We start from the raw sequence: 23602 nt of genomic DNA on the forward strand, positions 1-23602 counted from the left end.
TTTGGTCATTAAAAAATAAAAAATAAATCCATGGCCCACAGAATATTTTGCTGTATGAATATCTGAACATGTAATATATCAAAAGAAAGAACAGAGCTTCTGCTTTAAATAAATAAATAAATAAATATTCTAGCTTTTTGCGTTATTTTTTAAAATCTTTTTATCAACACTTAAAGTGGGTAAGTTTCATAATAATAATAATAATAATAAAAAAAATAAAATTAAAATAAAAACATTTAACAAAAAATTCAGAAGGATGATCAAAATGTAGATTGAGTCCATCAACACCCCCAAAGCTTGCACAGTCCTATACCTTGTCCTGGGTCAACAAAGATATTAGGCTACTGTCCCTTTAAGACCTAATGCGCAGATCTATACTGACGGGCTTGACATTAACACCCGCCAAATATTGGTGAATTTCAGCATGGCGTGTAACACAGTCACTTTTACGAGCCTTTTTTAGCAGGTTGAATTTTATACAAAACCAGGGATCGACATTAACACCTGCCAATCCGTCAAATGCGGGTGGATTTCTGCAGTGGCGTGTAACACAGTCACTCTACTAGCCACTTTGACGGGTTGAATTTTATATATAATATGTAAAAAAATTTGTTGTAGTCTTTTAAGAAGGCATCTGAAATAATAAACTAAGTGCAAAATATAGATTTAAAAAAATAAGTAAAAGTAAATTAAGTAACAAATATCAATTTTTCAATACGTATTGATACTGAAATATCTGAAACTTCCAATACTCATTTTCCCCATAATAAATTCACGATACCAGCTGCGCTTTCTCACTCTCTCATCTCTCCGACAGCGAGTTACACACAACCCAAGTTACACCCACCTCCCCTCATTCACTCGTTTCATTTTCTTTGGATGAATATTGTTGTTGTTACAGGGCTTGAATTTCGCCATGTGATTGCATGTATTGCACATCATTTTACTCATTCCCGCAGATTTTGTGCTCATACCCAAAGAGCACGCAGATAAAGCCGCCTCTCAGCCTACTAAATGTAGTTTTTTTTTCACTGCCTATTGTACTTAAACAGTCAAATACACACAAAATAATTATTTATTTATTTCATATCATTTTAACATAATTTTGTGTGTATTTGTACGTCTGTTCAATCATGATGAGATGCGAAAGAGAAGTCAACGAATTGCAACCTTAAAAATTTTATATTGTTGAATTCTATATAGTTTTAAATTGACTAATTGTACCTTTGATAGTTTTGAACTTTTATGTTTTTTTTTTTTTTTTTTTTTTTTCAGCTGAAGGATCATGTGGGGGAACGTTAAGAGGAACAACAGGGACAATATCAAGTCCACACTTCCCTTCAGAGTATGAGAACAATGCTGACTGCACGTGGAGTATTCTTGCCGAGCCGGGAGACACCATTGCCCTAGTCTTCACAGACTTCCAACTAGAAGATAGATATGACTTTCTAGAGATCAGTGGTACAGAAGCACCATCAATATGGTGAGTAAACTGGCCTCTGTTGTTTCATTACATCACAAACTGTTTTCATCTTAGGCTCATGTTGAGCAGCATCATCATAGGATCCTTTTCATAAAAGCAGTTTGCAGAGCGGCTCTTTTTGTAGCTTTATTCAGACAAGATTTGCTTTTTAAATTACATTTGAGCTACAATTGTTAATAAAGCAACATTTTATATACTGACTCAGATGAGATTGGGATCTCTGAAGTTATTACTAGTAGGATTGTTTATTGCCTGGATGTGCAGTTACAGAAAATGAAATATCACATAACCCATTAAGACATTATTTAATTTTAATTTTATTTAATTTTTATGGGGAGTAGTTAACTTATGGCATAAAAAAAAAAAAAAAAATATATATATATATATATATATATATTTATTTATTTTTTAGCACTATAAGGTTTAACGCCTTGTAGTGTTGGTCACAAATCAAAAAGGTCAGATGCAGTGTTGCCAAGTCCGCGACTTTCCCGCAAAATTGAGGTACTTTTAAGTTGTCACAAAATAATTTGTATCTGTATTCTGATAAAACCAGAAGTGTGGTGGGACTTAAACCGGAAGTCCATCAAATTACATGAGAAGCCAGTTTTAAATGTAATACTGTTCCCTTCACTTACCACATATGTCTTGTATTGCTCATACAATTATTCTTTTTTTTATTATAATTATATCAAATCTTTAAATATCTTCTAAAACAATAATACATATATACGTATATATAAAAACCTTTTTTTTATTCTTTATATAAACTAGCTGATTATAGAACATGAAAGTTGAAAGAAAATTTATTGTGAATCCATAACAATTTACAAAGAATCCATAAATGCTTGTCATCCCCAGAAGAGAGTGAGACAGAGAAACATATCTTTCATATCTTACATTTAAATAGACATATGAAATAGTAGAAAAACGGTATTATGTTGCCTAGTATCACGGAGACGGCAACATTTTTATTTGAATTGCAATCGTGCTGTGCTCATTTCTCTCAGAGAGTTTACACTCATTCACTTGATTATAGAGGTTCATGTACAGTATAATATTGTGTTATCCCCCGGCTCACCTGTTATTCAGCAAACACGAGGAGTGAATGTGTCTGCCGAATATTTTTCCTATTATTTGGTAAAATACAGTACGCTATTCGTTTTTGAAGCCATTATTGGCTTTTGGCACATCCCTACCATTGATGCATAAGATGCCCTTTGGAACTCAAATCATACTGGATAACTTGATCATCACGTTTAGCACAAACTTTTATAACTCTATTGTTGCTATCATTAAAGCAAATGGGTGACATACCAAAGACATTCGGGAAATCTTGGAATCTTTTCACTCAGACAATCATGCGGATTTTAAAATAAAATATGTACTGCATGTATTGAACTCTCTGTTAATGATTACATTTTCTTTTTACGTAGCTATATTGTTATTTTACACAGACATTTGTCAGAAAGTTGCAGAATTTGATGGTCAAAATGAACAAGGAAAAAAAATATACCCCAATCAGAGACATTCTGATCTGGACAGGACTCAATTTCTCAAAGGATGAGTTACCTGAAAAACAGAACTTAATAATCTCTTTCATTTTTACAGAGACTGCAAGGAGCAATTATTCAAACAAAAATGAAAGCATTTTATTTACTCACCCTCATAACTGCTTTTCAAGACAAACAAAAACAAGACATTTTAAGGACCTTTATGCTGCTTTTTCCCCATACATTGACAGTTCATAGTTTCTAAGGACTGTCAAGCTCCACGACAGAAGAATAGCCTGAATTGGATGTTTTCATACATGAATACCTGATACCAATAGCTGATACCATAATGGGATGCTGGTTGCTGGTTTGCTGGTATGCTGGTCCTCAGCATAGGAAGTGGGAGTGCTGATGGACCAGCTACACCAGCTCAGTTTTGTTTGAGAACAACATGGCCCCACTGGTCCACCTGCTAGGCCAGGACTATATACCAGCTCTAACCAGCATGCTGGATATTTCAGCAGGTTTATGGATTAATTGTATAGTGGTTTTATGTTGCTTTTTGCAGAAATGTACACACATTTACCTAAACTCCACATGGCAAACTAGTCTCATTGGAAAAGGGCTTTGTCTGTCTTTCAGATATTGATCTAGAATACCCTCCAATGGAAATGAGATGCCATTGATCTCACTGATAATTTAGGAAACATACTACTTATCTGTGACTCTTTGCATTTGTCCCTTCAGCTGTCAACTTGATGACTGCCACGCCATGCTTTAATGCTTTCCTTTGTTTTCTCTCCTCACCTGTTTCTGTCAGCCTCCTTTCATCAGATGCTTCTCTGTTTTCAAAGGTTTGCAATTGTGACCAAATTGTAAATCATATCCTAGTGAGAGAGTATTGTACAGAAGGCTCTGGCTGAACTCTATTAACTTCAAGCTCTGTGAATAAACATGTCCTCGCTCTTGATGTGTGGAGCATCGAGGCTGTGTAGTCGCACTGGCACCCTCGCAAATAATTTGCTTTTCCTCTTCACCAAAACACAGGCTTGAAATTACACAAACTTGCTGTAAGAGAGCAATGACATTACTTCACAAGGCTGGTGATGAAATAGCAGCACAAGGTAACACTGCATCAGAAAGCTAATATCAGGATTTTTATTTTTAAAAACAGCAGCAGCATTCTATTTATGTGCAACATAAATAGGAATCTCATGCTGTATATCATCCAGATGTGAATGGTAATGTTGAACATTGCAGGGAAGGCAATGTTGTGTTAGTGTAACACTTTTTTTTTTGCATATTCAGAAAATGTTTAGCATAACATTTTGCAATTTATTATTTATTGCTCATCAATTAAATGTATGATTTAATTGAGTTAGATTTAATTACATTAAAAGTACACACAAAGGCCAAAGTTACATTAACAATGCCACATGCTGTATAGTTGTAAAGTTGGTAGTGAGTTGGCCACCCTCAGTTCTATGAAATTGTTCTCCCTAAATATTGCTGGAGAATCCTTCAATGGAAATCATCGTCCAGATGAAATATAAAATTCAATCACTTTGGAAAGTAATTGCACACCAAAAAGCTGCATGATTTGTGTGAATATTAAAATATAAATGTATTAATTGATAATTAATTAATTAATAATTCATTTTATTGTGGTTTGTGTTTTTTTAGAACCCAGTCCACCTGAATATTATAATAATATTATTATTATTATCATTATTATTATTATTATTATTATTATTATTATTAAGTCAAGTCAAGTCAAGTCAAGTCACCTTCATTTATATAGTGCTTTTAACAATATAGATTGTTTCAAAGCAGAAATTACAGTAACAGAGATTGTTTTGGCTTTACAGCAGCTCTAGAATAAAGTTATTGACCAGCTAAAATATATTACTTGGCCTTAAAAATGTATAATAAAGAATTGTTTATCGCTTCTGCGTGGCCACGTGAAGTGAAACATCCCGACAACGTTTTATCTGTACAGAGGTAAAGAGAAGGAGAAGGGGGCCTTCACAGACGAGAGACTAGTTGACACTTCAGGACTGCATTGTTGTCGTGTCCAGGCGCAGGTCCTTCATCAGATCTGGATACGGCCTGGATCCAGCAGACTGCGGTATACCTCGGGATAAACAGAGAGACTAATATTAGCGTAGATGCCATTCTTCTTATGATGTAACAAGTACATCAGGATTTATGGGAAGTGTTCCCGGTTCCGGCTGACCTAATCTATGCAGCCTAACATTAAATTATAGAAGTCTATAATGTGTTATGTGTATGCTAGGTCAAAGAGATGTGTTTTTAGTCTAGATTGGAACTGACAGAGTGTGTCTGCTTCCCGGACAATGTTAGGCAGACTGTTCCAAAGTGTTGGTGCTAAATAGGAAAAGGATCTACCGCCAGCAGTCGATTTTGATATTATCAATTGGCCGGAATTTTTAGATCGCAATAGACGTGAAGGACTATAATGCGTTAAGAGCTCGCTCAAGTACTGGGGAGCTAAACCATTTAGTGCTTTGCAAGTAATCAGCAATATTTTAAAATGTATATGATGTTTAATGGAGAGCCAATGCAGTGTTGACAGAACCGGCTGATATGGTCATACTTCCTGGTTCTGGGGTCCGTTCTTCGTACGTCGCTAACTCACTTAGCTGGATTTGATTGTTGGCGATTTGGCATGATCTTGGATTGTTCGGTTCTTCAACGCTCATCCTGGACTTGCTGTCATAGCAACATGTGCGTAAACTTAAACCTGCTCGGGAGCAGGCTTATTTCATGTAAACAGGGTTAGATCCCGGCTTTATAAGCGGAGCTGATACGGGAAGTCCAGCGCAGCGCGATAGTGCACTTTCTTTCTGAGATATATATTTTTTCTCGTGATTCGTGAGATTGTCGTTTTTTGTCGCTTTTATGTTTAAAAAACAGCTTTAGGGTTTTTTTGTGGCATTTCCAAGCCACTTAAGACCCAATGTTGTAGGCTAAAGCAGGTTTTTTTTTTTTTTAGGCTATCATAATTTTTTATGAAGATCATACAATCATGACCATGCCAATTACAGATATGTCACTCAGGCTTCACTAACGTGATTGGTACCATAGACTATAGGCTACCATAGACTGCCATCAAGGCCTCAATGAAGGGGATTATGTGAACAGAAAGGGGGTTCACAATGTAAATGTGCAGCCCAGTTACTATTGTGATTCTTAATATTCCAGATTAGTAATATTATATCAAATTAAAAAAAGGCAGTTGACTAAAATCTTCCATATCACAAATGTGAAAGCAAAATGGCCAGGATCTGTGCATGACTTAAGAATTTTCAGAGATTCACATTTATGCACATTATTTGAAAGTGGTAAGGAAAGTTCCACAATTAAATATCAAGCTCACTGTATTACATACACTTATGCTGATCCTAACAGAACTGCATTTTTTCATAGGTGATTATGACATGTGGCCTGCAGACAGGTGTTTTATGACCCCATTCCCTGACCCAAACCAGTTACAATGCAGCTCCAGGACAAGGGCACACAATGAAATGAACTTAAGGGAAGTAACTAAAGGGAAGATTTCAGTGTCTGAAAAGTCTGAGGGTTGCACACCTGACAGGGCCTGTGACATTGTTGCATGTGCCATATTACACAACATTGCCCCCCAAAAAACAACACTTTTCATTAAATGTTTAATAAAAGACAAATATGCTTAGTTCCTTGAGTTTTATTTCAATTGTTCTTTGTAAAGGAAAGCCAGTGGTCAAGTGCCTGCAACAAGAGATATTAGACACATGCCTCATGCAACAAATAAAAAGGAAAAGTTGGCTATACACTGCCCATCTGTAGGCCTACTGTATGTCTCCTCTGTCTGTGCAGACTCTTCTGTAGGCCTTTCTGTAGATGTGGAATCCTGCAACTTATATTGCAGCCATAAAGCATACAAGTATAAATTAAGTAAAGTTATTTATGCACTTGCAGGTAGGCTAGTTCCTCCATATGACAGTTATCTGAGAGGGTTTATTCACTGTCCAGTGCAATGGAAACAAATGGACATTACAAAGTCTTATACTTTCTTTCCTTTGGAAAGTTAGAAAATGTCCACTTACTGCACATATTTCAGTCACCACTTTCTTGGGAACAGATACAAGTGTTGGTGTATTATGTAAAAGTGCGCAAAAGAGGAAAACACAATGTCATTACAATGACCTACACTGGGGAAAAATGTGATCAATAACTCATGGCAAAATATTTTTACATTAACATAAGTTTATCAGTTTTCACTTTCACAAGTCAAAGCAATTCATCATTACTCAAGATTTAACAGTTGAAATGACTATACGGCCTTAATTTAATGCAGCAACAAACAGTATGCTACTAAGATCTTTTCTATTTTTTTCTCAGCCTTTTTCTTGGTTGCTTTTATAAACAGATAACCATTTATTTAACAGTGCCTTTTATAAAAGAGACTATAATATAACTAAAAATTACCATTATGTAGAATATTTTTGTACTTCACTTTTATTTGTTCCCATGTTCTAGTGTGGTGACTGACATTACAATGAACAAAGTAATTATGCAATTATTAAAATACAAATATATAGGCTAATAAGTGATAAAAACATCTAACATGGCCACTTCTAATGGATTTAAATTGTCTGCTACTTTTTGCCAGCCCTCTCTCCTGGCTTTTGCAGACTTTGAGGTGTTCCCTGGCGTTTTGATTAAACATTAAAATTCCGAATAAACTTCGACTATTAGTTCTTGCTCTGATGAGGAGAAAAACTGTGCGCGCTCTTTGGCCACGCTGAACAGCCAATAGCAGTGTTGCTGATCAATGTTTCTACTATCGATACATATCCCCTTTAAACCAGCGCATGAAGGCGCAATTATCTCAGATAACTCAATCCAGCGATACTAATCCTATCCGGCAAGTGTGTTCCAAGAACCGAGTTAGCCAGATCATGATTCGCACGATGATATCATCTTGGATGTGTCATTTGATCTCGGATGTAATAAGCAACGTACGAAGAACGGGCCCCTGGTAAGATCTCGAGCTGCTGCATTTTGGACCAGCTGTAGTATGTTTAATATTATTATTATTTAGGGCAAAGCACCTATTGTATCCGCTCTTGAAGTCTATGGTACCCCATAAAACCGCTTGCAGGAAATGCTGAAATTTGGCACACAGAAATTTGGCAGAGGAAATTTGGTAGAGGACAGTCTGAATTCAAAATAGTAGTATGCGCACATATCCAAAAACTTTAGGCAGGTGCACGATCAGATAAAGCACTTCACTAAAGAATAAACAAAAATCGGCACATTGCCACTGCTGCTCCCAAGAATCAATTTATTTAATAGTCAGGCCTGTTTGGTTTCCCTCTGATTCCTTGTCTCAAAATGACTTGATTCCATCACAAAGCATTTTCTGCCATTTACATTTTTTTCGAAAAGCCTACTTTTTCGAACTCGTCCTAGACGGTTTGTCAGATTTTCACCAAAATTGGCTCACATCTTCGGACCGTGCTGGCAAAACTTTTGTTTGTCAAAACACCAAACCATTCTCAAATAATCTGCTAGCTAATTCAATGAAAAACATGTAAAAATGGACACGAGGCTATATCTCTGCAACACTTTAGCGTATTGAGACAAATGTTGGTACATGTCATCACAGGCATGAACTGAGACTACTTGCAGTTCGGCACAGCACCACCTGCTGGTCTGGAGATATGAAAAAAGTGTTCTGTATAAATTTTGAAAGGCTTGCTTTCGTTTCATTTCAGCATATTAAGTTGAATGATACCCAATTGTCCCATATCAGGCCTAATCGTTCTCGAATAGCACACAAACAAAATTGTTGGCATGATGCAAAACTGATTCTGAGGCTGCCCAAAACTTTGTTTGTGTCATTGTCACCTTACACTGACAACACAAGATCAATTTGATAACAGCGCCACCTGTTGGTAAAAAGTGATTTGATTTAATTCATATTAATAGTGATTGTATTTGTTTCAGCCATTTTGCCTAAAATAATCAAAAAATGTCTTTAATTACTCATTGTTGCAGTTGGTCTCATGCTTGCATGACTCATTGTGCTTTTTTGTGCTCTTTTATGCTCTTTTATATGGGAATCTCCCAAGAATCCCATATAAAGGATTATAAAGTACTTTTCTGCTTTGGGCTGCCAAATACATTTCAGCTACGACACGACCACTGTACGTAAGAAGAAATGTCATGCATGTTTGACCATTTCATGTAAGGTACACACACAAACACATGCTCTTAGTTGTTCCTTGCATGTAAATACAGTAATGTAAAGACATCAGAGACTGGAAAAGTATAGGTGCTGTGCTATCGAAGTTGTATTGATTTCCCTGTATTTATTTCTCCAACACTTGTGGGAGTTTAAGTAACATTTCCTGTCCAAGAGGAGGTCTGAGAGCTTTATGGTCATGTGACACAGGTGTGGGGACAGTGCAGCAAATTATTCTAGCCTCACAGGCACAGCTATGGCATTTAACAAACAGGTCTGCTATGATTTCATATGGATTACTGAAACACTGGCTCAGTGAGCAGCCTCTAGGCCGAGTCTCTTCCATGACATTCAGAAGCATTTTCAGTATTGATCCCATTTCAGTGGCATTAAAAAGAAACCCTGGCCAGTTTTTTTAAATGGGATGAGCAGTATATTTTGACCGCAGAAATCTCGCTGCATATATTTTGAGATGCCAAATCAATCAAAACAACTCCAAAAGGGCAGTGAGTACTTATTCCCTGATCGATGGTCAGTCTGATGCTGCTGAATGTGATGGGCGGCACTATATGTTTTTATGTCTTTAGAGTCATTACAATGTTCCGATTATTTCATTTGTTGCTCCATAGTCTGCATTTGATGCTTTATTGTAGAACTGTTTTGAACTATTGCAGCAATCGCTTGGGCTGCTCTCCAGATAGCCTGTGCTGTACACTCTGACTCTACACTAGTGTTGGGTATCATTTTAATTTTATCGATTCTGAATCTGTTGATTGATTCCAATTCTTATCGATTCCCAGTTTTGATTACAATAAGGTAAAAAAATGTATATCAAATGTATTTATTCAGATTTTTCGCAAAACATTTTGTTGCAGCTGAATAACATGAGCAAAAATCAGCAGCCGACAGAACAAAAATCAACAAATATATGGCAGCAAAAACAACTTGCCAAAATACTATACACGTCAAACATTATCAAAGACAAGTAAACTGTCAGTAATAAAATAAGAACAAGTAATCAAATTGGCAATAGCACAAGAAATACAACTGAAGAAAGTTTAGGTACAAATTATACATAAATATATAAAAATATAAATAAAATAATGTTACAAAGGTTATTCAGTCAAGATCAGTGAGTGATTTTCTCTTCTTCTTTTGTTGTTTGATTAACATTAATGATACAGATGGCAGCAGGTATATTAGGCTGCTGTCACTTTAAGAGCGTAGGCATGGATCGAATATACTGATAGACATGCATTTTCTTTCTCAACTGTTTGCATGCGCTTAAGACAAAACCGACTGTATATGAGGATATTTTGACATAAATTTGTCTTTCAAGTGGAAGATGATGCAAAAGAGAACGTAATTGTCTATTCACGCACTATAAGGCGCACGCTTTGGATGTGTGCCAAAGTTGGGAGATGCTGAGAAGAAGCCTTTCCTCAACATCCCAGTGTCTCCCACAGGACTCTTTGGTGATGCTATCGAAGGCTTCACAGAGTGATGTATCATGGCACAGAAGCAGCCCCAAGCCATGCAACACTTTCACTTTTTTTTTCTAATAAGAAGCAGCGCTGCTACCCAGCCGACATGTTCTTGCTTATCCTCGAGTCAGAGTCTGGCCAAAGTCCCCTCCAACACTGTTTTGGCTGCATTAAAGACACCTAAGCCGGCTTTGAAGCAGTGTTGTCCATGGCCTAAGCATAAGCCTCTGCTGAACCCACAGGAACCACGTCCTAGTAGAAAGACACTACCAGGACAGCAGCAACTCTAGCTGGCCCCCAAAAGTCTAGAGCTGTTCAATGTAACTTACAATTGCCGGAGCAGGGAGGATAAGTTCAATGCTTTGTGTTTGCTGTCCAATCATCCCAGCGCACGGGAAGCCCTCATAGATATATCAGATTGGTGTTAAAGGCGATACAATTCAGCTATACAATCCAATTTGTAAGGCGACTGCCTCACTTCAGCTGTGGTCTGTCCTTTGGGTTCACCAGTGAGATGTGTCTATATCACATACAAAAATCCATACAAAAATTATCATTCAAAATCAGATTCTCTCTCACATCCATCCATGGGACTGGCATGGGTTGGCTCAAAGTGAATTTTTTTTTCTGAAAGCTTTTCTCACAGATGAACAACTGCCATGTTGTTATTGAAACACATAACATGGCAGTAATTGGATCAGATTACGTCCGTCTCTTCCTTTGTAGAGACGGACGTACAACACCTTGTACCGTTGCATGTGTGCACTTGTCTGGCCATTTGAATTACAGCACAGACCTTCTATCAGGTCAAGGCATATTGCCAGGGGAACAGAGTGAGACAGTGTTGGGGATATAGGAGGTTTTTGATAAATGTGGACGTGGACCAGTTGTTCCCCGTAGAGACCGCTAACTGTCCAATATATTTCTCTGTGGGTGGAAGTGCTTGCTCACGAATGGCCGGCAGCGTTTCCATTGGAACAGCTTCTCCGCCTGGTCATTTGCGCCAAAATGTCCCAAACATTGATGGTTTCTGGAGATGGTGGAGTAGCTATATGCTGCCCCTAAGGATGCGCTAAAATGGAAAGTTTATGTTGCAGCTATCTTGGAGAATCATGTCCCTATAGATGACCATTCTCTCGGCAAACATGATTTGGTGATCAAGTTCCCTGCCAGAAGTGAGTGAACCCCCCTCACCGGTCTACTGTTCCAACCTGAGACTAGGTCTTAGTGCTGAAGACTCTTATGGAACCTCTATTTGAGTCTCTAGAAACAATGGATGTACATAGATCCTCTCTTAAAACTGTGCTTTTACTAGCTTTGGCACAAGTGAGTGGTTGACTTACAGGCTCTATTGGTTATTGTCTGTTTTGTTTGTAGTTTAGGCCAGACAGTTGTAGAGCTGTATTGAAGCCTATGACGAGTTATGTACTGAAAGTGTTTTTCACCCCCTTTAGGGCTCAGGTGGGTACATTACAGGCTTCCTCTGCCTTTCAGCTGAGAGGAAGAGCAGTCTCTTCACATGCAGTGCCCGATGCAGGCATAGAATTAAATCAGTGCTGGCAACATTGTGAAGTGCTTGTGATATTATCTTCCCAATCAGTGCCAGACTGAGACAAAATATAAAGGGTTAGTTCACACAAAAATGAAAATTCTGTCATCATTTACTCACCCTCATGTTGTTCCAAACCCATAAGACTTTTGTTTATCTTTAAAACACAAATTAAATTAATCTGAGATATTTCTGTCCCTCCATTGACAGTACACACAACTGCCACTTTGTCACTTCCAAAAGTTCATAAAAATATCATAAAACTAATACATATGAATTGAGCGGTTTAGTCCACATTTTCTGAAGATACTTGGTCACTTTGTATGATGATTTTAACAGATTAAATTTAGGCCTTTAGTAATTGATGACATTTGTTTTAAATTTTTGGGTGAACTAAACCTTTAAATTCAAAGAATTACATTAGGAATGTTGCTGTTTAATCTTCAACAAAACTATATTTCTTACCAATATATTAAAACAAAGTTTCTAAATTGCTTAAATATCCAAATTTGTATAACTACATCATAACAATATCCTCATAGAAAAATCCTAATACTGAACATGTTATTGCATTATTATGAATATTTTTGTGTTGTCTGCCCTAGTCCCTCCCTATACTATAAAACGATGTGAATATCTGTCTGCTAAATTTCTAATGTAATTTTACAATAATGATGTCTTTTAGCAAAAGACATAAGACAGTATTTTGACTGACGATAGTAATGGGGTGCTACTGCTAACATTTTCTAGCAGTTTAATACTTAGCTAAGTTAATGAAGATAAAACTGTAGCTTGTTTACAGATGAAACTCACCTGTAATTGAAGCCCTGACCAGGACAGTAATTTTGCTGCATTTAGCTGCCTCTTTTTGGAGACCTTTCACTCTCTGCTCCTCCTAACCACTTCCTCTCCATCATCGAGCATTGATTACTCTGTTCAAAACCACTAAACCGAGTCTAATCGTTGCGTTGCTAGTCAAGACAAACCGATTCATGATTTATTATTGATTTATTACCAAATGCTGAATTCGGAAATGATCATTTTAGTACACTGGGCAGGTAATAATACTAATATCAATTATAATGAATTAATTACTAAACAAACAAACAAACAAACCTGGGCAGCAGGCCAAATCATTCAAATTCTCCCGGTGATTCCAATGGCCTGTTTGGGCCTGTTCCCAATCCCAGTTATGAAGAACTTGTGCAACCTCCCAAGTTCAAACCATGTTATATGTGTCTGTTTTGTTATACACTGGTGATGCCATGGTGAACATTACTCACACTGCTTGATGTTATTTTCTATTCTCTGCCCACAGGGGCTGGTTCAGGTTCTCTGCCAGTAATGCACCGTGGACATGTTTCCCTTAGCATCAGCTACTGATGCAATGTCGAGTTAACCTCAATCGAAAGGAAATGTCTCTGTTTACTCATGATTGATGGCATCAGGGTTGATCAGGAGAAAGGGTTTCCCCATAACGTCAGACACATAACTAATATCTTGTTCCCTATATCAGGGAAAAGAGGGGACATGCATAACTAGATGCTAGCATTTACATAATAATTTAGGAGACGCTTTTATCCAAAGCAGCTTAATAATGAGGAGAGCAATTGATGCAATCAAGCCAACAATACGGCAAGTGCAATATGCAAGAGCAGTGACCAGTCCCAGTTGGTCTAGCACAGTATACATAGCAAGTTTTTTTTTTTTTTTTTTTTTTTTACTTGAATGCCTTGTTGAGTAGAGGTGTGGTGTTACTTTTATTAATGACTTCATTTGTGGATCGTATCCTGTACATTTGGGCGGCTTTCTGTGCATTTGTCGATCACCGCACACATTTGTAGATTTTGAAACATCAGGATGTGCACCCAAATCCACAATGAACTGGACTACTGGACACCCACCATCTACTCAAGCCACATTGACTGATCGGTTCTTGCTACAAACAATCATGTTTTGCTTTAAAATCAGGGCTGTCTCACCCTTAAAGCGACGCTATGCAGTTTTGGCAATTTCTACGCTGTTTTCTCGCTTTTTGCTCGCGGGTTTCTCTATAGAGCTCCCCCTACAGCTTCGGAATAGATATTTGACAACACTGTCGTCAAAACTCGTTGGCAACTCTCCCCCCTCCCATCTTCTCCCTCTGGTCATGTGCATTTGTTTTCAAAAAAGCCGGCAAACGCACAGAGCCATGTCCACTAAGGTATGTATGATACACAGAAGGCTAGCATATAAATGTTTAGATAGTGTATGTGTGAAGTGCCGTAAAGCAATTCGTTACATCGCGAGACCTGATATCACGCGATACTTCCTGACGCTGAGGCTGGCGGCCCAAAGTTGCAAAGGTGTTTTTTTCGCTCACAGGCACTAGGGGGGTGCGAGAAGACCACCATTCAACCCGACAAAAGTCATATAACCATTCCAATAACTCCGAAGCTGTTCAGTTAAGGTAAATTAAGCTAAAAAAAAAAACTGCATAGTTCCCCTTTAAAATAAATTAGCTCATTCATCTGCATTGACTCGAATAGGAAGTATAATGTCCATGAAATAATGAATGCCAGGGTTTGGTTGAGAGATGTACAGTTGACAGGCGGATTTGAAAGCTAGAGTACATCATCTTATCTTCTGAACAAACCTATTGATTACTTTGACTTCTGCAAAGCAATTTCCAGAACAAAGGCCTTACGGACAGACACTGGCTGACCTGCCATGTCAAGTTTGATCGATTAGGAGGAAAAAACTCAGTTGTCTCTTCTGTCAATGTCAAATTGTTTATAAAAGTACATTTAAGTGAGACTGTGTATTACAGTGATTTGACCATTTTTACTCCGTATACATGCAAACGGATTTGAACACTGCTCGTCCAGTCAGATTTAATATGTTGGCAGATCCATGCCCTTTATCCTGGTGTGTATCTGTTCACATTTATTTATTTACCAGACAGACTTTCAGTCAATATAGACTATAGAGCCATATTGCACGACTGAGAGTGTGATGTTTTTATTTATTTATATACAACAGTACAGCAAAGAAAGTGTTTAAATAATTAAGGAACAACCATGGAGTGTCTTAAAAGAAAGCCTCTTGTGTACAGAACTTTCTTCCGCCACAGATTTAAAGGTCCCATATTGTCAAAAATAACATTTCCTGGCTTTTTTCATGATAACAGAGGTCTAGGGGCTATGCAACTAACATATAAGTTTCAAAACAGTCAATCCACAGACAAATGCACACAGCCTGCATAAAGTAGCTGTGGCTTTTCACAAGCCATTGTGACTTCCGTAAAAATGTGATGTCAGAACTACTCAGTCACCGCCTTCAGTCACCACCCCAAGCACTGATCACCATCCCTCCCTCCTTTTGCCCAACCCCCAGACAACATCATTCAATTTAAAAGTTAACAGCAACAACAAAAGTAACCAGTTTAAATCATCAAAATTAAACCAGAGTTAAATAAATCATCACTGTTACCACTATCCACAAAACCTATTCTATTAATACTGTTCAAATGCAATAAATCGTATTTAATGGCAAAAATAAGTCTCACTGATTTTTTTTTAAGCAATCATAAGAGTTTTAAAAGAACATGTACACTGAATCTGCAATTCATGTTATTCTTTTTTAAATTCCCCCCTCTGCCATTGCTGCTCATGGTGTTGTCTGTGGACTTGATTTTCAGCAGTTATTGCCAGCAGTCATCAAAGTGGGCCTGCTCTCTTGACCTCTCTGACTCTGTTGCCAGAGCTTGAATAAATTTGGCTACAACTTGTGAATAAAATAAAGGCCATTCTCTTTGAAGACCTTAGATCTTTTCAGCTGCTCAACATAATCTTTATTTATGACTTCCATAAACCCAGCATAATAATTTATCAGGCGGTGATCTAGTCTATATAATAATAATAATAATAATAATAATAATAATAACAACAATGATAACAACAGCAGAAGCAACAGCAACAACAACCAAACAGCAGCCGCTGCTTTAGAAACTGGAGACCGATATACTGATCTGAAGAACTTATAATGATCATCATTAAATTTTTAATTTCACAAGAACCATACAGAAACTTAACCCTGTACACAGGGAAACCCTCTGCAATGCGAGTAAATCACTCGCATATGAGACTACATTTTCATGCTAGGTGACTAAATAATGTCTATCATCAGCCATTGGCTAATAAATTGTTAGAATTCACTGGCCAGTGTTTAAGTTAGACGCTAAGTACGGTATCAGTTTACCAAAGATATATTTTTATTTAACAAAGAGTGAGAGTTTCACTCTCCGTCATGCACACTATAGCCCCACTCACATTGCGAGTGATTTTGTCGCTGTGTGTCGCTAGTCTCTGTACTGTGAAGACACCTGTGGGTGTTCCCAGTGCTGTCGCTCTAATATAATTTGTAGACTGCATGTCTGGCCATGTCTTGCATCATATATGCAATCACAAATTATATATAAAACTAAGGTATAAATTCTATTTTGACTTGGAATTAGACTTAAAAGGATTAAAAGTAGCATTCTGCTGTTGGAGAGCGTTATGATATAAACTAGTGCCTGTTCAGTGCATTAAATCATTAACCAGATTAACGATCAATCAATCAACAAATTGACACCTACATTCAGTCACCAACGGTCACTGTCGCTGCAAGTCTCCAGCCCTCCATTGAAAATGAATGGGATCATGTCGCTTTGACGCTAGTGTGAATGGGGCTTATTTAAATTGATCTCAATGGATGTGCAGAACAAAAGTTAGTTTGCACTGTGTACATCAATGGACACTCAGTTAAAGTAGACAAATATGGGCCAAATCTAATGTCATTTCTGAAGCTTTGGTCACGGAAATAAAAAAATGGAGAGGAATTAAGCAATGGAAGTGAGGAGATATCCACAGCAGGCTTTGCAACTTTCACCTGCCACTCATCAGAAAGGGCATACAACCTCTCGTTCTACGTGGTAAAGGGAAATGTGCAACAATTGATAGGTTTACCAGATTGTTTACAAATGAAACTGGTGTGGTTCAACAAAGAAATTCATCATGTGACAGCAGATGACGTTTCAAGCTTTGCAAGTCAAATTCATTCTGAATATTCAGACCTTTTCAAGGACTAGATTGGTAAGCTTCCAGTAACATACTCAATGAAACTGGACCCAGCCATGCAGGGCAGGGTCAAATCAGAATTACAAAGAATGGTCAAAATGGGTGTTCTTACCCCAGTCTCGGAGCCCACTAAATGGGTATGATGAGCAATGAGCCCACGAATGAAGCAATGAATGAAGCGATGAAGCAATGAATGGGTAATTAGCAGTCTATGGGGGAATCAGTTGTGGTCTTTCTGGAGGCTGGTATGAAATAGTAAATAAACATTTCTATCTGTACCTATATGTATACGCTGGCCCTAGATAAACAATCTCTACACAAATAGCAATCATATATAGCAACAACCTAATGCCAATGACTTTGGGAAGAAGTTTGGTTAGCTTATATTTATGTTCCATGTGGTCGGGTGATCAGTCCGGCGATGGGGTATGTCTTCCACTAGTTGTTTTTGCCATTTAGGCAAAGTTCTTTGTGTAAGTGTTCTTTAGGATGCAGATTTTTTTTTTTTTTTTTCATGCTTTTCAGCTGCTACAAAATGTTTTGCAAAAAGAGACAGAACAATATGTTTGATATCTAAATGTTTGACTTTTTTTTTTTTTTTGGAATCGAAACTGGGAATCAATAAGAATCTGATTCGATAAGCAGCATCGGTATCACTAAAATTTAAATGATACCCAACCCTAATGAACACTTCCATTAATGTTGAGCAGAAACTGTGTTAAGGGTATAATTGTGTTCATAAATGTTCTTAATATGTTTTGGGATTAAACTTGTACATTCAGAAGCGGTTTCTTTTTCTCGATTAACGTAATATTTTGACGCTTTTAATCTGTCAAATTTAATTGAAGTCACTAACTGTTTATAATGTCAGATTTTGAGATAAAACAGTTCCACCCTTATTTTTATATTTTATATTCCACATTTAGCTGTTGTCCTCCCAGTGATTCAGCTCTTGTGTTATCTGAACAGATCTCTTCAAATTGACTTTGCTTATTTTGTCAGGTTTATTCTCCCTGTTGCCTGCCTCTTGTAAAGCACGCTCATTTTGCTTTCTTACTCCTTTGCCTCCTCAGCTCAACCTGGTTTTCATGCACTGTTGAACTCCACTTTCTTGAAAAGAAATGAGGGCTTCACACAGCAGCCTGCATCAACTGCAAGTCACTGTTATTTTGTGCCAGACAGGCTTTACCTCACTTGCGGCATTCAGCTCCACCAAACACACTGTCAGCTCAATGTTTGGAACACAGGCCTGCCTCTTGTTTGGAATCAGCTTATTTTGTTGACTTTATTTCCCCCCACAAAATTTAATTTATCTTTGGTAAACAAACAAATAAATAAATACACACATTTATTGCATCTTGCAAAAGCACCCCTAAATCAAAAGAAAGAAATACAAAATTTTATTTAGTTATTTGTTTGTTTATTCATTTTGCACTACCTTTATGCCTTCATGAATTTTAATTGTATCATTTTAATTTGATTCTTAGTACTGTAGTGCAGTTTTTATTTGATTAGTTTTTGCTTAATTATCATTAAATGAACAATAAACAAACAAACAACAACACCACCACCACATTGCTAATAATCCTGAAAACTTTAAGAAATGTGACCTGGACATGTTCTCGACAGGTTTCATGAGATTCACTCACGTACATACTACACAGAGAATATCTCAGACTCCTCTCAGATCTCAGTGCCAAAAACAAAATAGTCTCATCATCAAGGAGATGAAGCTCTGATTTGGGATGGAATATTAAATTATACGCTAATGACTGTGCTGTAGCTGCCATCATTAATGCTTGTTAAGGATATGAATGATTATTGTCAAGACTGTGTAGCTTTTGATTGGATTTAGTTTCATCTTTGATTTGTGACCATTTCTCCTTGCTTTCGAATGTCGGATTTAATATTTCAGATAAATATCCTCTGCAGTCATCCAGTTTGAATGTTTGGCAAGCACCATGACTAAATAACCTGAAAAACAAATATAAAAGATAAAAAATAATAATAATATATTGCTCCAGGACTGTAGCTGTGCAAACCATTATTGTCACGGCTTCAAACTAAGGGCACTTGCAGGAGAATTCCTTAAGCTGAGCACACACACAACAGGGAACATGAAGTTTACACACCTTGAGTTTCACAAAGAGAAGGTGAAGTGAAGATTTAATAGGCACCTTGGAATATGTTTAAAAAAAAAAAACTAAAGACAAGAATAGCAGCAGGTAAAAAACAGAAGAAATGACACCAAAGCATGTACTGAGGAAAACATGGAAAGTTTTGAGAGTTCACTCTCAAAATAAAGTTGGTATGAAGAGAGAGATTTTGTTTTACCAATAGCTTCTCCAGGGGCCTCATTTATCAACAGTGTGTAGAAAAGGTTTTAAGTCCTACGAATGAAATTTAGACAAGTACAAAAATATCTGTATTTATCTCACGGTTCTTACACACACCAGTAAGTAATTATTGTTGATAAATCCAAAATGTTCTTAAGCACCATGCTCATTCACGTTCATTGTCATTTGCATTCAGAAAAGCCTCCAATGAACCATTTGTGGTCACAACACCTCCCTTTATAAATCGCGTGAATGTACAGTATATGTCCTCACTGAAATCATGGCAAAGAGGAAAAAAAACAGAGGAAAAGAGAAACTTCTCAGAAACACAAATTGAAGTACTGGTGAGCCAAGTGGAAGAAAACCAAAAAGTGTTATTTGGGTCACTCACTATAGGCAACTAACAAAAGAAAAAATTGTACATGGGAGAAAATAATGGCTGCTGTTAATTCTGTTGGGTCAGAGGACAGAACACCGCCAGAAATAAAAAAGAAATGGTTTGACATTAAAATCATTGCCAAAAAGGGTCACAACATACAAATGGGAAATATCTGCTACTGAAGGAGAAAAAAAAAAAAAAAAAAACACATTCTCTGCGTAGCGCATGGTTTGCCAAATTTTCCAGCAAAGCGAGGTCAGCCATAACTATAGATACATTTCAAATGAATTCCACGCTGTCTTTTATAGCTTTTCACATCAATTATGCGTGTGTAAAAATGTGTAGCTTGAACTATGAAATTACTAATTGAGTATTTGCAATTAAAGGACACAGGAAACACGTGGCAGCACTTTCTTTTTGTAGTATCACCATTCTACCACTAGATTCTCCATGTAAGCACGCTCAGAGTTGTGCTTATACTGTATATATTTATTTATATCTGTCTACATGTTAAAAAAATACACTCAAAATATTATTAAATGTATGTTACATTATATAAATGTAACAGATAAGAATTGCAGTCAAAAAAAATATGGCATAGTTTATTAACTATTGCATCCATTTGTTTTGTTTGTGCCGCAATCATTTTCTTCACGGTCTTGGTTATTTGTAGTAAGACTAGACTATATTCCTGTACTGTACAGACTATTAAAGTTTTTATGGCATTTGCAGCATTAAAATGATTTAATTATGTAAAGCGGAATGTCACTTGACATGTTGTTATAGTCTGCTTAGTTTCATTGTGTTTTCGTTTCGTTTCCCTGTTCCCATTTTGTGTTCCTGCCTGGTCATTAGTTTCTTTGGTTTCTGATTATTGCCACACCTGTTCTGGTTTCCCTTGTGTTTATAAGCCTTTAGTTTATTCAGTTCTTGGTTCGGTGTCGGTTTGGTTTTATGTGGTTTTATGTTTTCTCATATGTTTCTCCTGAGGGTTTATAAAGACTTGTTTGTTGAATTCCATTGCCGTGCGTGCTGCAGACCATTACCACACATGACATGACATACATAAGACATGTAGTTTATTTTTGCATATAAATAATTTAACTTGTTTAGCAGTTGCAGTTATAATGTGAAAATTGTCCTGTAATCAGCATGAACACTGAAATGCAGAAACATATCAACATGAGCAATGTGGATAAAAAATATATATTTTTGGATTTGCTGTATTCTTACTTTGAGTTGTTGTCTAAATTATTTTTTAATTGGGCAGTATTGGGATTCCCCAAAATTCTTCTACTTAGTAATTTTCGCAGATCCGTGTGAAAAGGGATTGTTTTTTTTTACAATGTTGTTGTCTGTGCGCGAAACTGAAACTTTTCAAAGACGCAATGGAAAAACGTTTATGTTTTTAGTACACCATTGTCGTGTAATGTACATGTAATCTAACGTACCTTGTTGTTAGTTTCCATGGTTTCTCATTAGTTACACCTTTGTCTCATTTAGTTTCCTTGTTTGCTTCTGTGTATATATAATCCCTGTCTTGTTCAGTTCAGTGTCACTCATCATCTTGTATGTGTAAAGTATATGTCATTACTCTCCTGGGGTTCTCCTGCATGCTCTGTTAGTTTAATAAAGACTGTTTATGTTTATATATCTGCGTCAAACGTATTTGGATGACTACTACATGTGACAAATATAGGGAGTGTTTAAATAATTATATTAGAAATGTTTATGTGAAACTACTTTAATGTTTATTTATTCAAATGTTTTTTTTTGCAACACGTAAGTGTCCAATTTTTTTTATTTAGTTCATGTAATTTTGTAATCAGACATTTTTCAGCTGATTGTACATTTGATTTTTAATCATCTTTTTGTTTTATGAATTGAGAATCTTGTTTCTTTTCAGGCTGACTGGAATGAATTTGCCATCCCCTGTCATCAGTAGCAAGAATTGGCTGCGGCTTCACTTCACGTCTGACAGCAACCATCGGAGGAAAGGATTTAGTGCCCAATATCAAGGTAAGGGGGTCACCGTGTGTAGGACACTGGAGGAGAAGAACTCTCATTATTGGCAAATGTGGGACAGTTGGCAGTGAAAGAAAACATATCCCTTGGTGTGTTCTGCTGTAGCTAAAAATTACATCTTGGCTTGTCTGTGACTCAATAAGCAGACACATTGCCTGAATGATGATTACAGCGTCCCACCATACCCCCCTTTAAATTGGGAAATCAGTCACGACAGTAGTGAGGGAATTCATGTTCCTAACATGAATAACACAAGATGAGGCCCTTTTAAATCATTTTCATGATATGCATTTATGATCGTGTTTTCTATTTGCATAATAAGCGAGGGATGCTGTGAATCTCAGGGGAAGCTCAGGGGATTTGTTGAATTTGTTAAATTTTAGAGCGTTGTACATAAATTCACTTTCTTTGTATGTATCAAACTATATATGCACTGTTGAAATAATTCAATTGGTGTAGGCTACAAATTATGTGCATGCTTACAATGGATTGATGCATAAGAAAATGGTCACAATCATAGTGCATGAATAGGTGAGAATGGAGATGGTTGTAATGCTGTCAGTTTAACCGCTTAGAAAGTCGCTGCAGAGATGAAATGACTATTATACTGACTGATGGGGGGTATGGGGGGCTGTCATACAGAGATAAAATTATGCAAATTCAATTTATTTCATGATTCCCAGGTCATAATTGGCATCCTTCATGACATAATTACAGAACTGCATTCAGAATTACTTTGAAATCTAAATTGGCTCCACATGATGAAAATATTGGTAGCACATCCAGATGCCAGAATGGTAGTTGTGTCTCAACAAAGTGGACGTCATTCACTAACCTCCCCCTCATTATTATATTTTTAGACATTCTTCTTAGTATTCCTCAATCTTTTCATTATAAACAATAAAACAGGAAATCAAAAATTATAAAAAAATGTCAGTTTTCTAATAATTATTTTGTAAAAAGCATATAGTCAAGTCAAGTCACCTTGATTTATATAGCGTTTTTAACAATTTGAATGGTTTCAAAGCAGCTTTACAGGGATAATATGAAATTATAGTAACAGAGATTGTTTTGGCTTTACAGCAGCTCTATTATAAAGTAATTGTCCAGCTAAAGTTAGTTTTGATTGATTGATTCACTTCCGTTGCAAAGATCATTAGATATTAACTTAGGGGCCGCTAACACAACACCGCTCTAACAGGAAAATCCTTAACGTGCTTCGGCCGCCCATCCGCACAAAACAGTGCCTGGTGGCTCGAGAACGCACTCCCGGAAATAGGTTCCAAGGTGCAAACGAATGTCAGTTATCTCTGCGCAAACACCGACGTCACACACATGCGCATCACGTGTTCAGTCCAAAGGTATGCGTGATTTAATATATATGTGTGCAGACGTGAAGTCCTTTTTTTACAAATCTGGTCTTAAAAATTTATAATACAGAATAATTTATCACGTCCGCATAGCCACGTGGTGACTCTGTACAGATAAAACGACAACGTTT

The 23602-nt window shown here is 36.9% G+C and overlaps 1 protein-coding gene across 1 annotated transcript in view; it reads left to right on the forward strand.

Annotated features, from left to right (window-relative positions):
* The window catches only part of LOC311279930 (CUB and sushi domain-containing protein 1), a 682447-nt gene that overhangs the window by 442857 nt on the left and 215988 nt on the right, over positions 1–23602 (forward strand). Inside the window, exons 5-6 of the mRNA XM_084391753.1 lie at positions 1276–1483; positions 21983–22095. Of these exons, the coding sequence (XP_084247879.1) occupies positions 1276–1483; positions 21983–22095 (321 nt within the window). The remainder of the gene's footprint in view (positions 1–1275; positions 1484–21982; positions 22096–23602) is intronic.

This window comes from Rutilus rutilus (genome assembly GCF_951802725.1).
Source record: "Rutilus rutilus genome assembly, chromosome: 20".
Lineage (NCBI taxonomy): Eukaryota > Metazoa > Chordata > Actinopteri > Cypriniformes > Leuciscidae > Rutilus > Rutilus rutilus.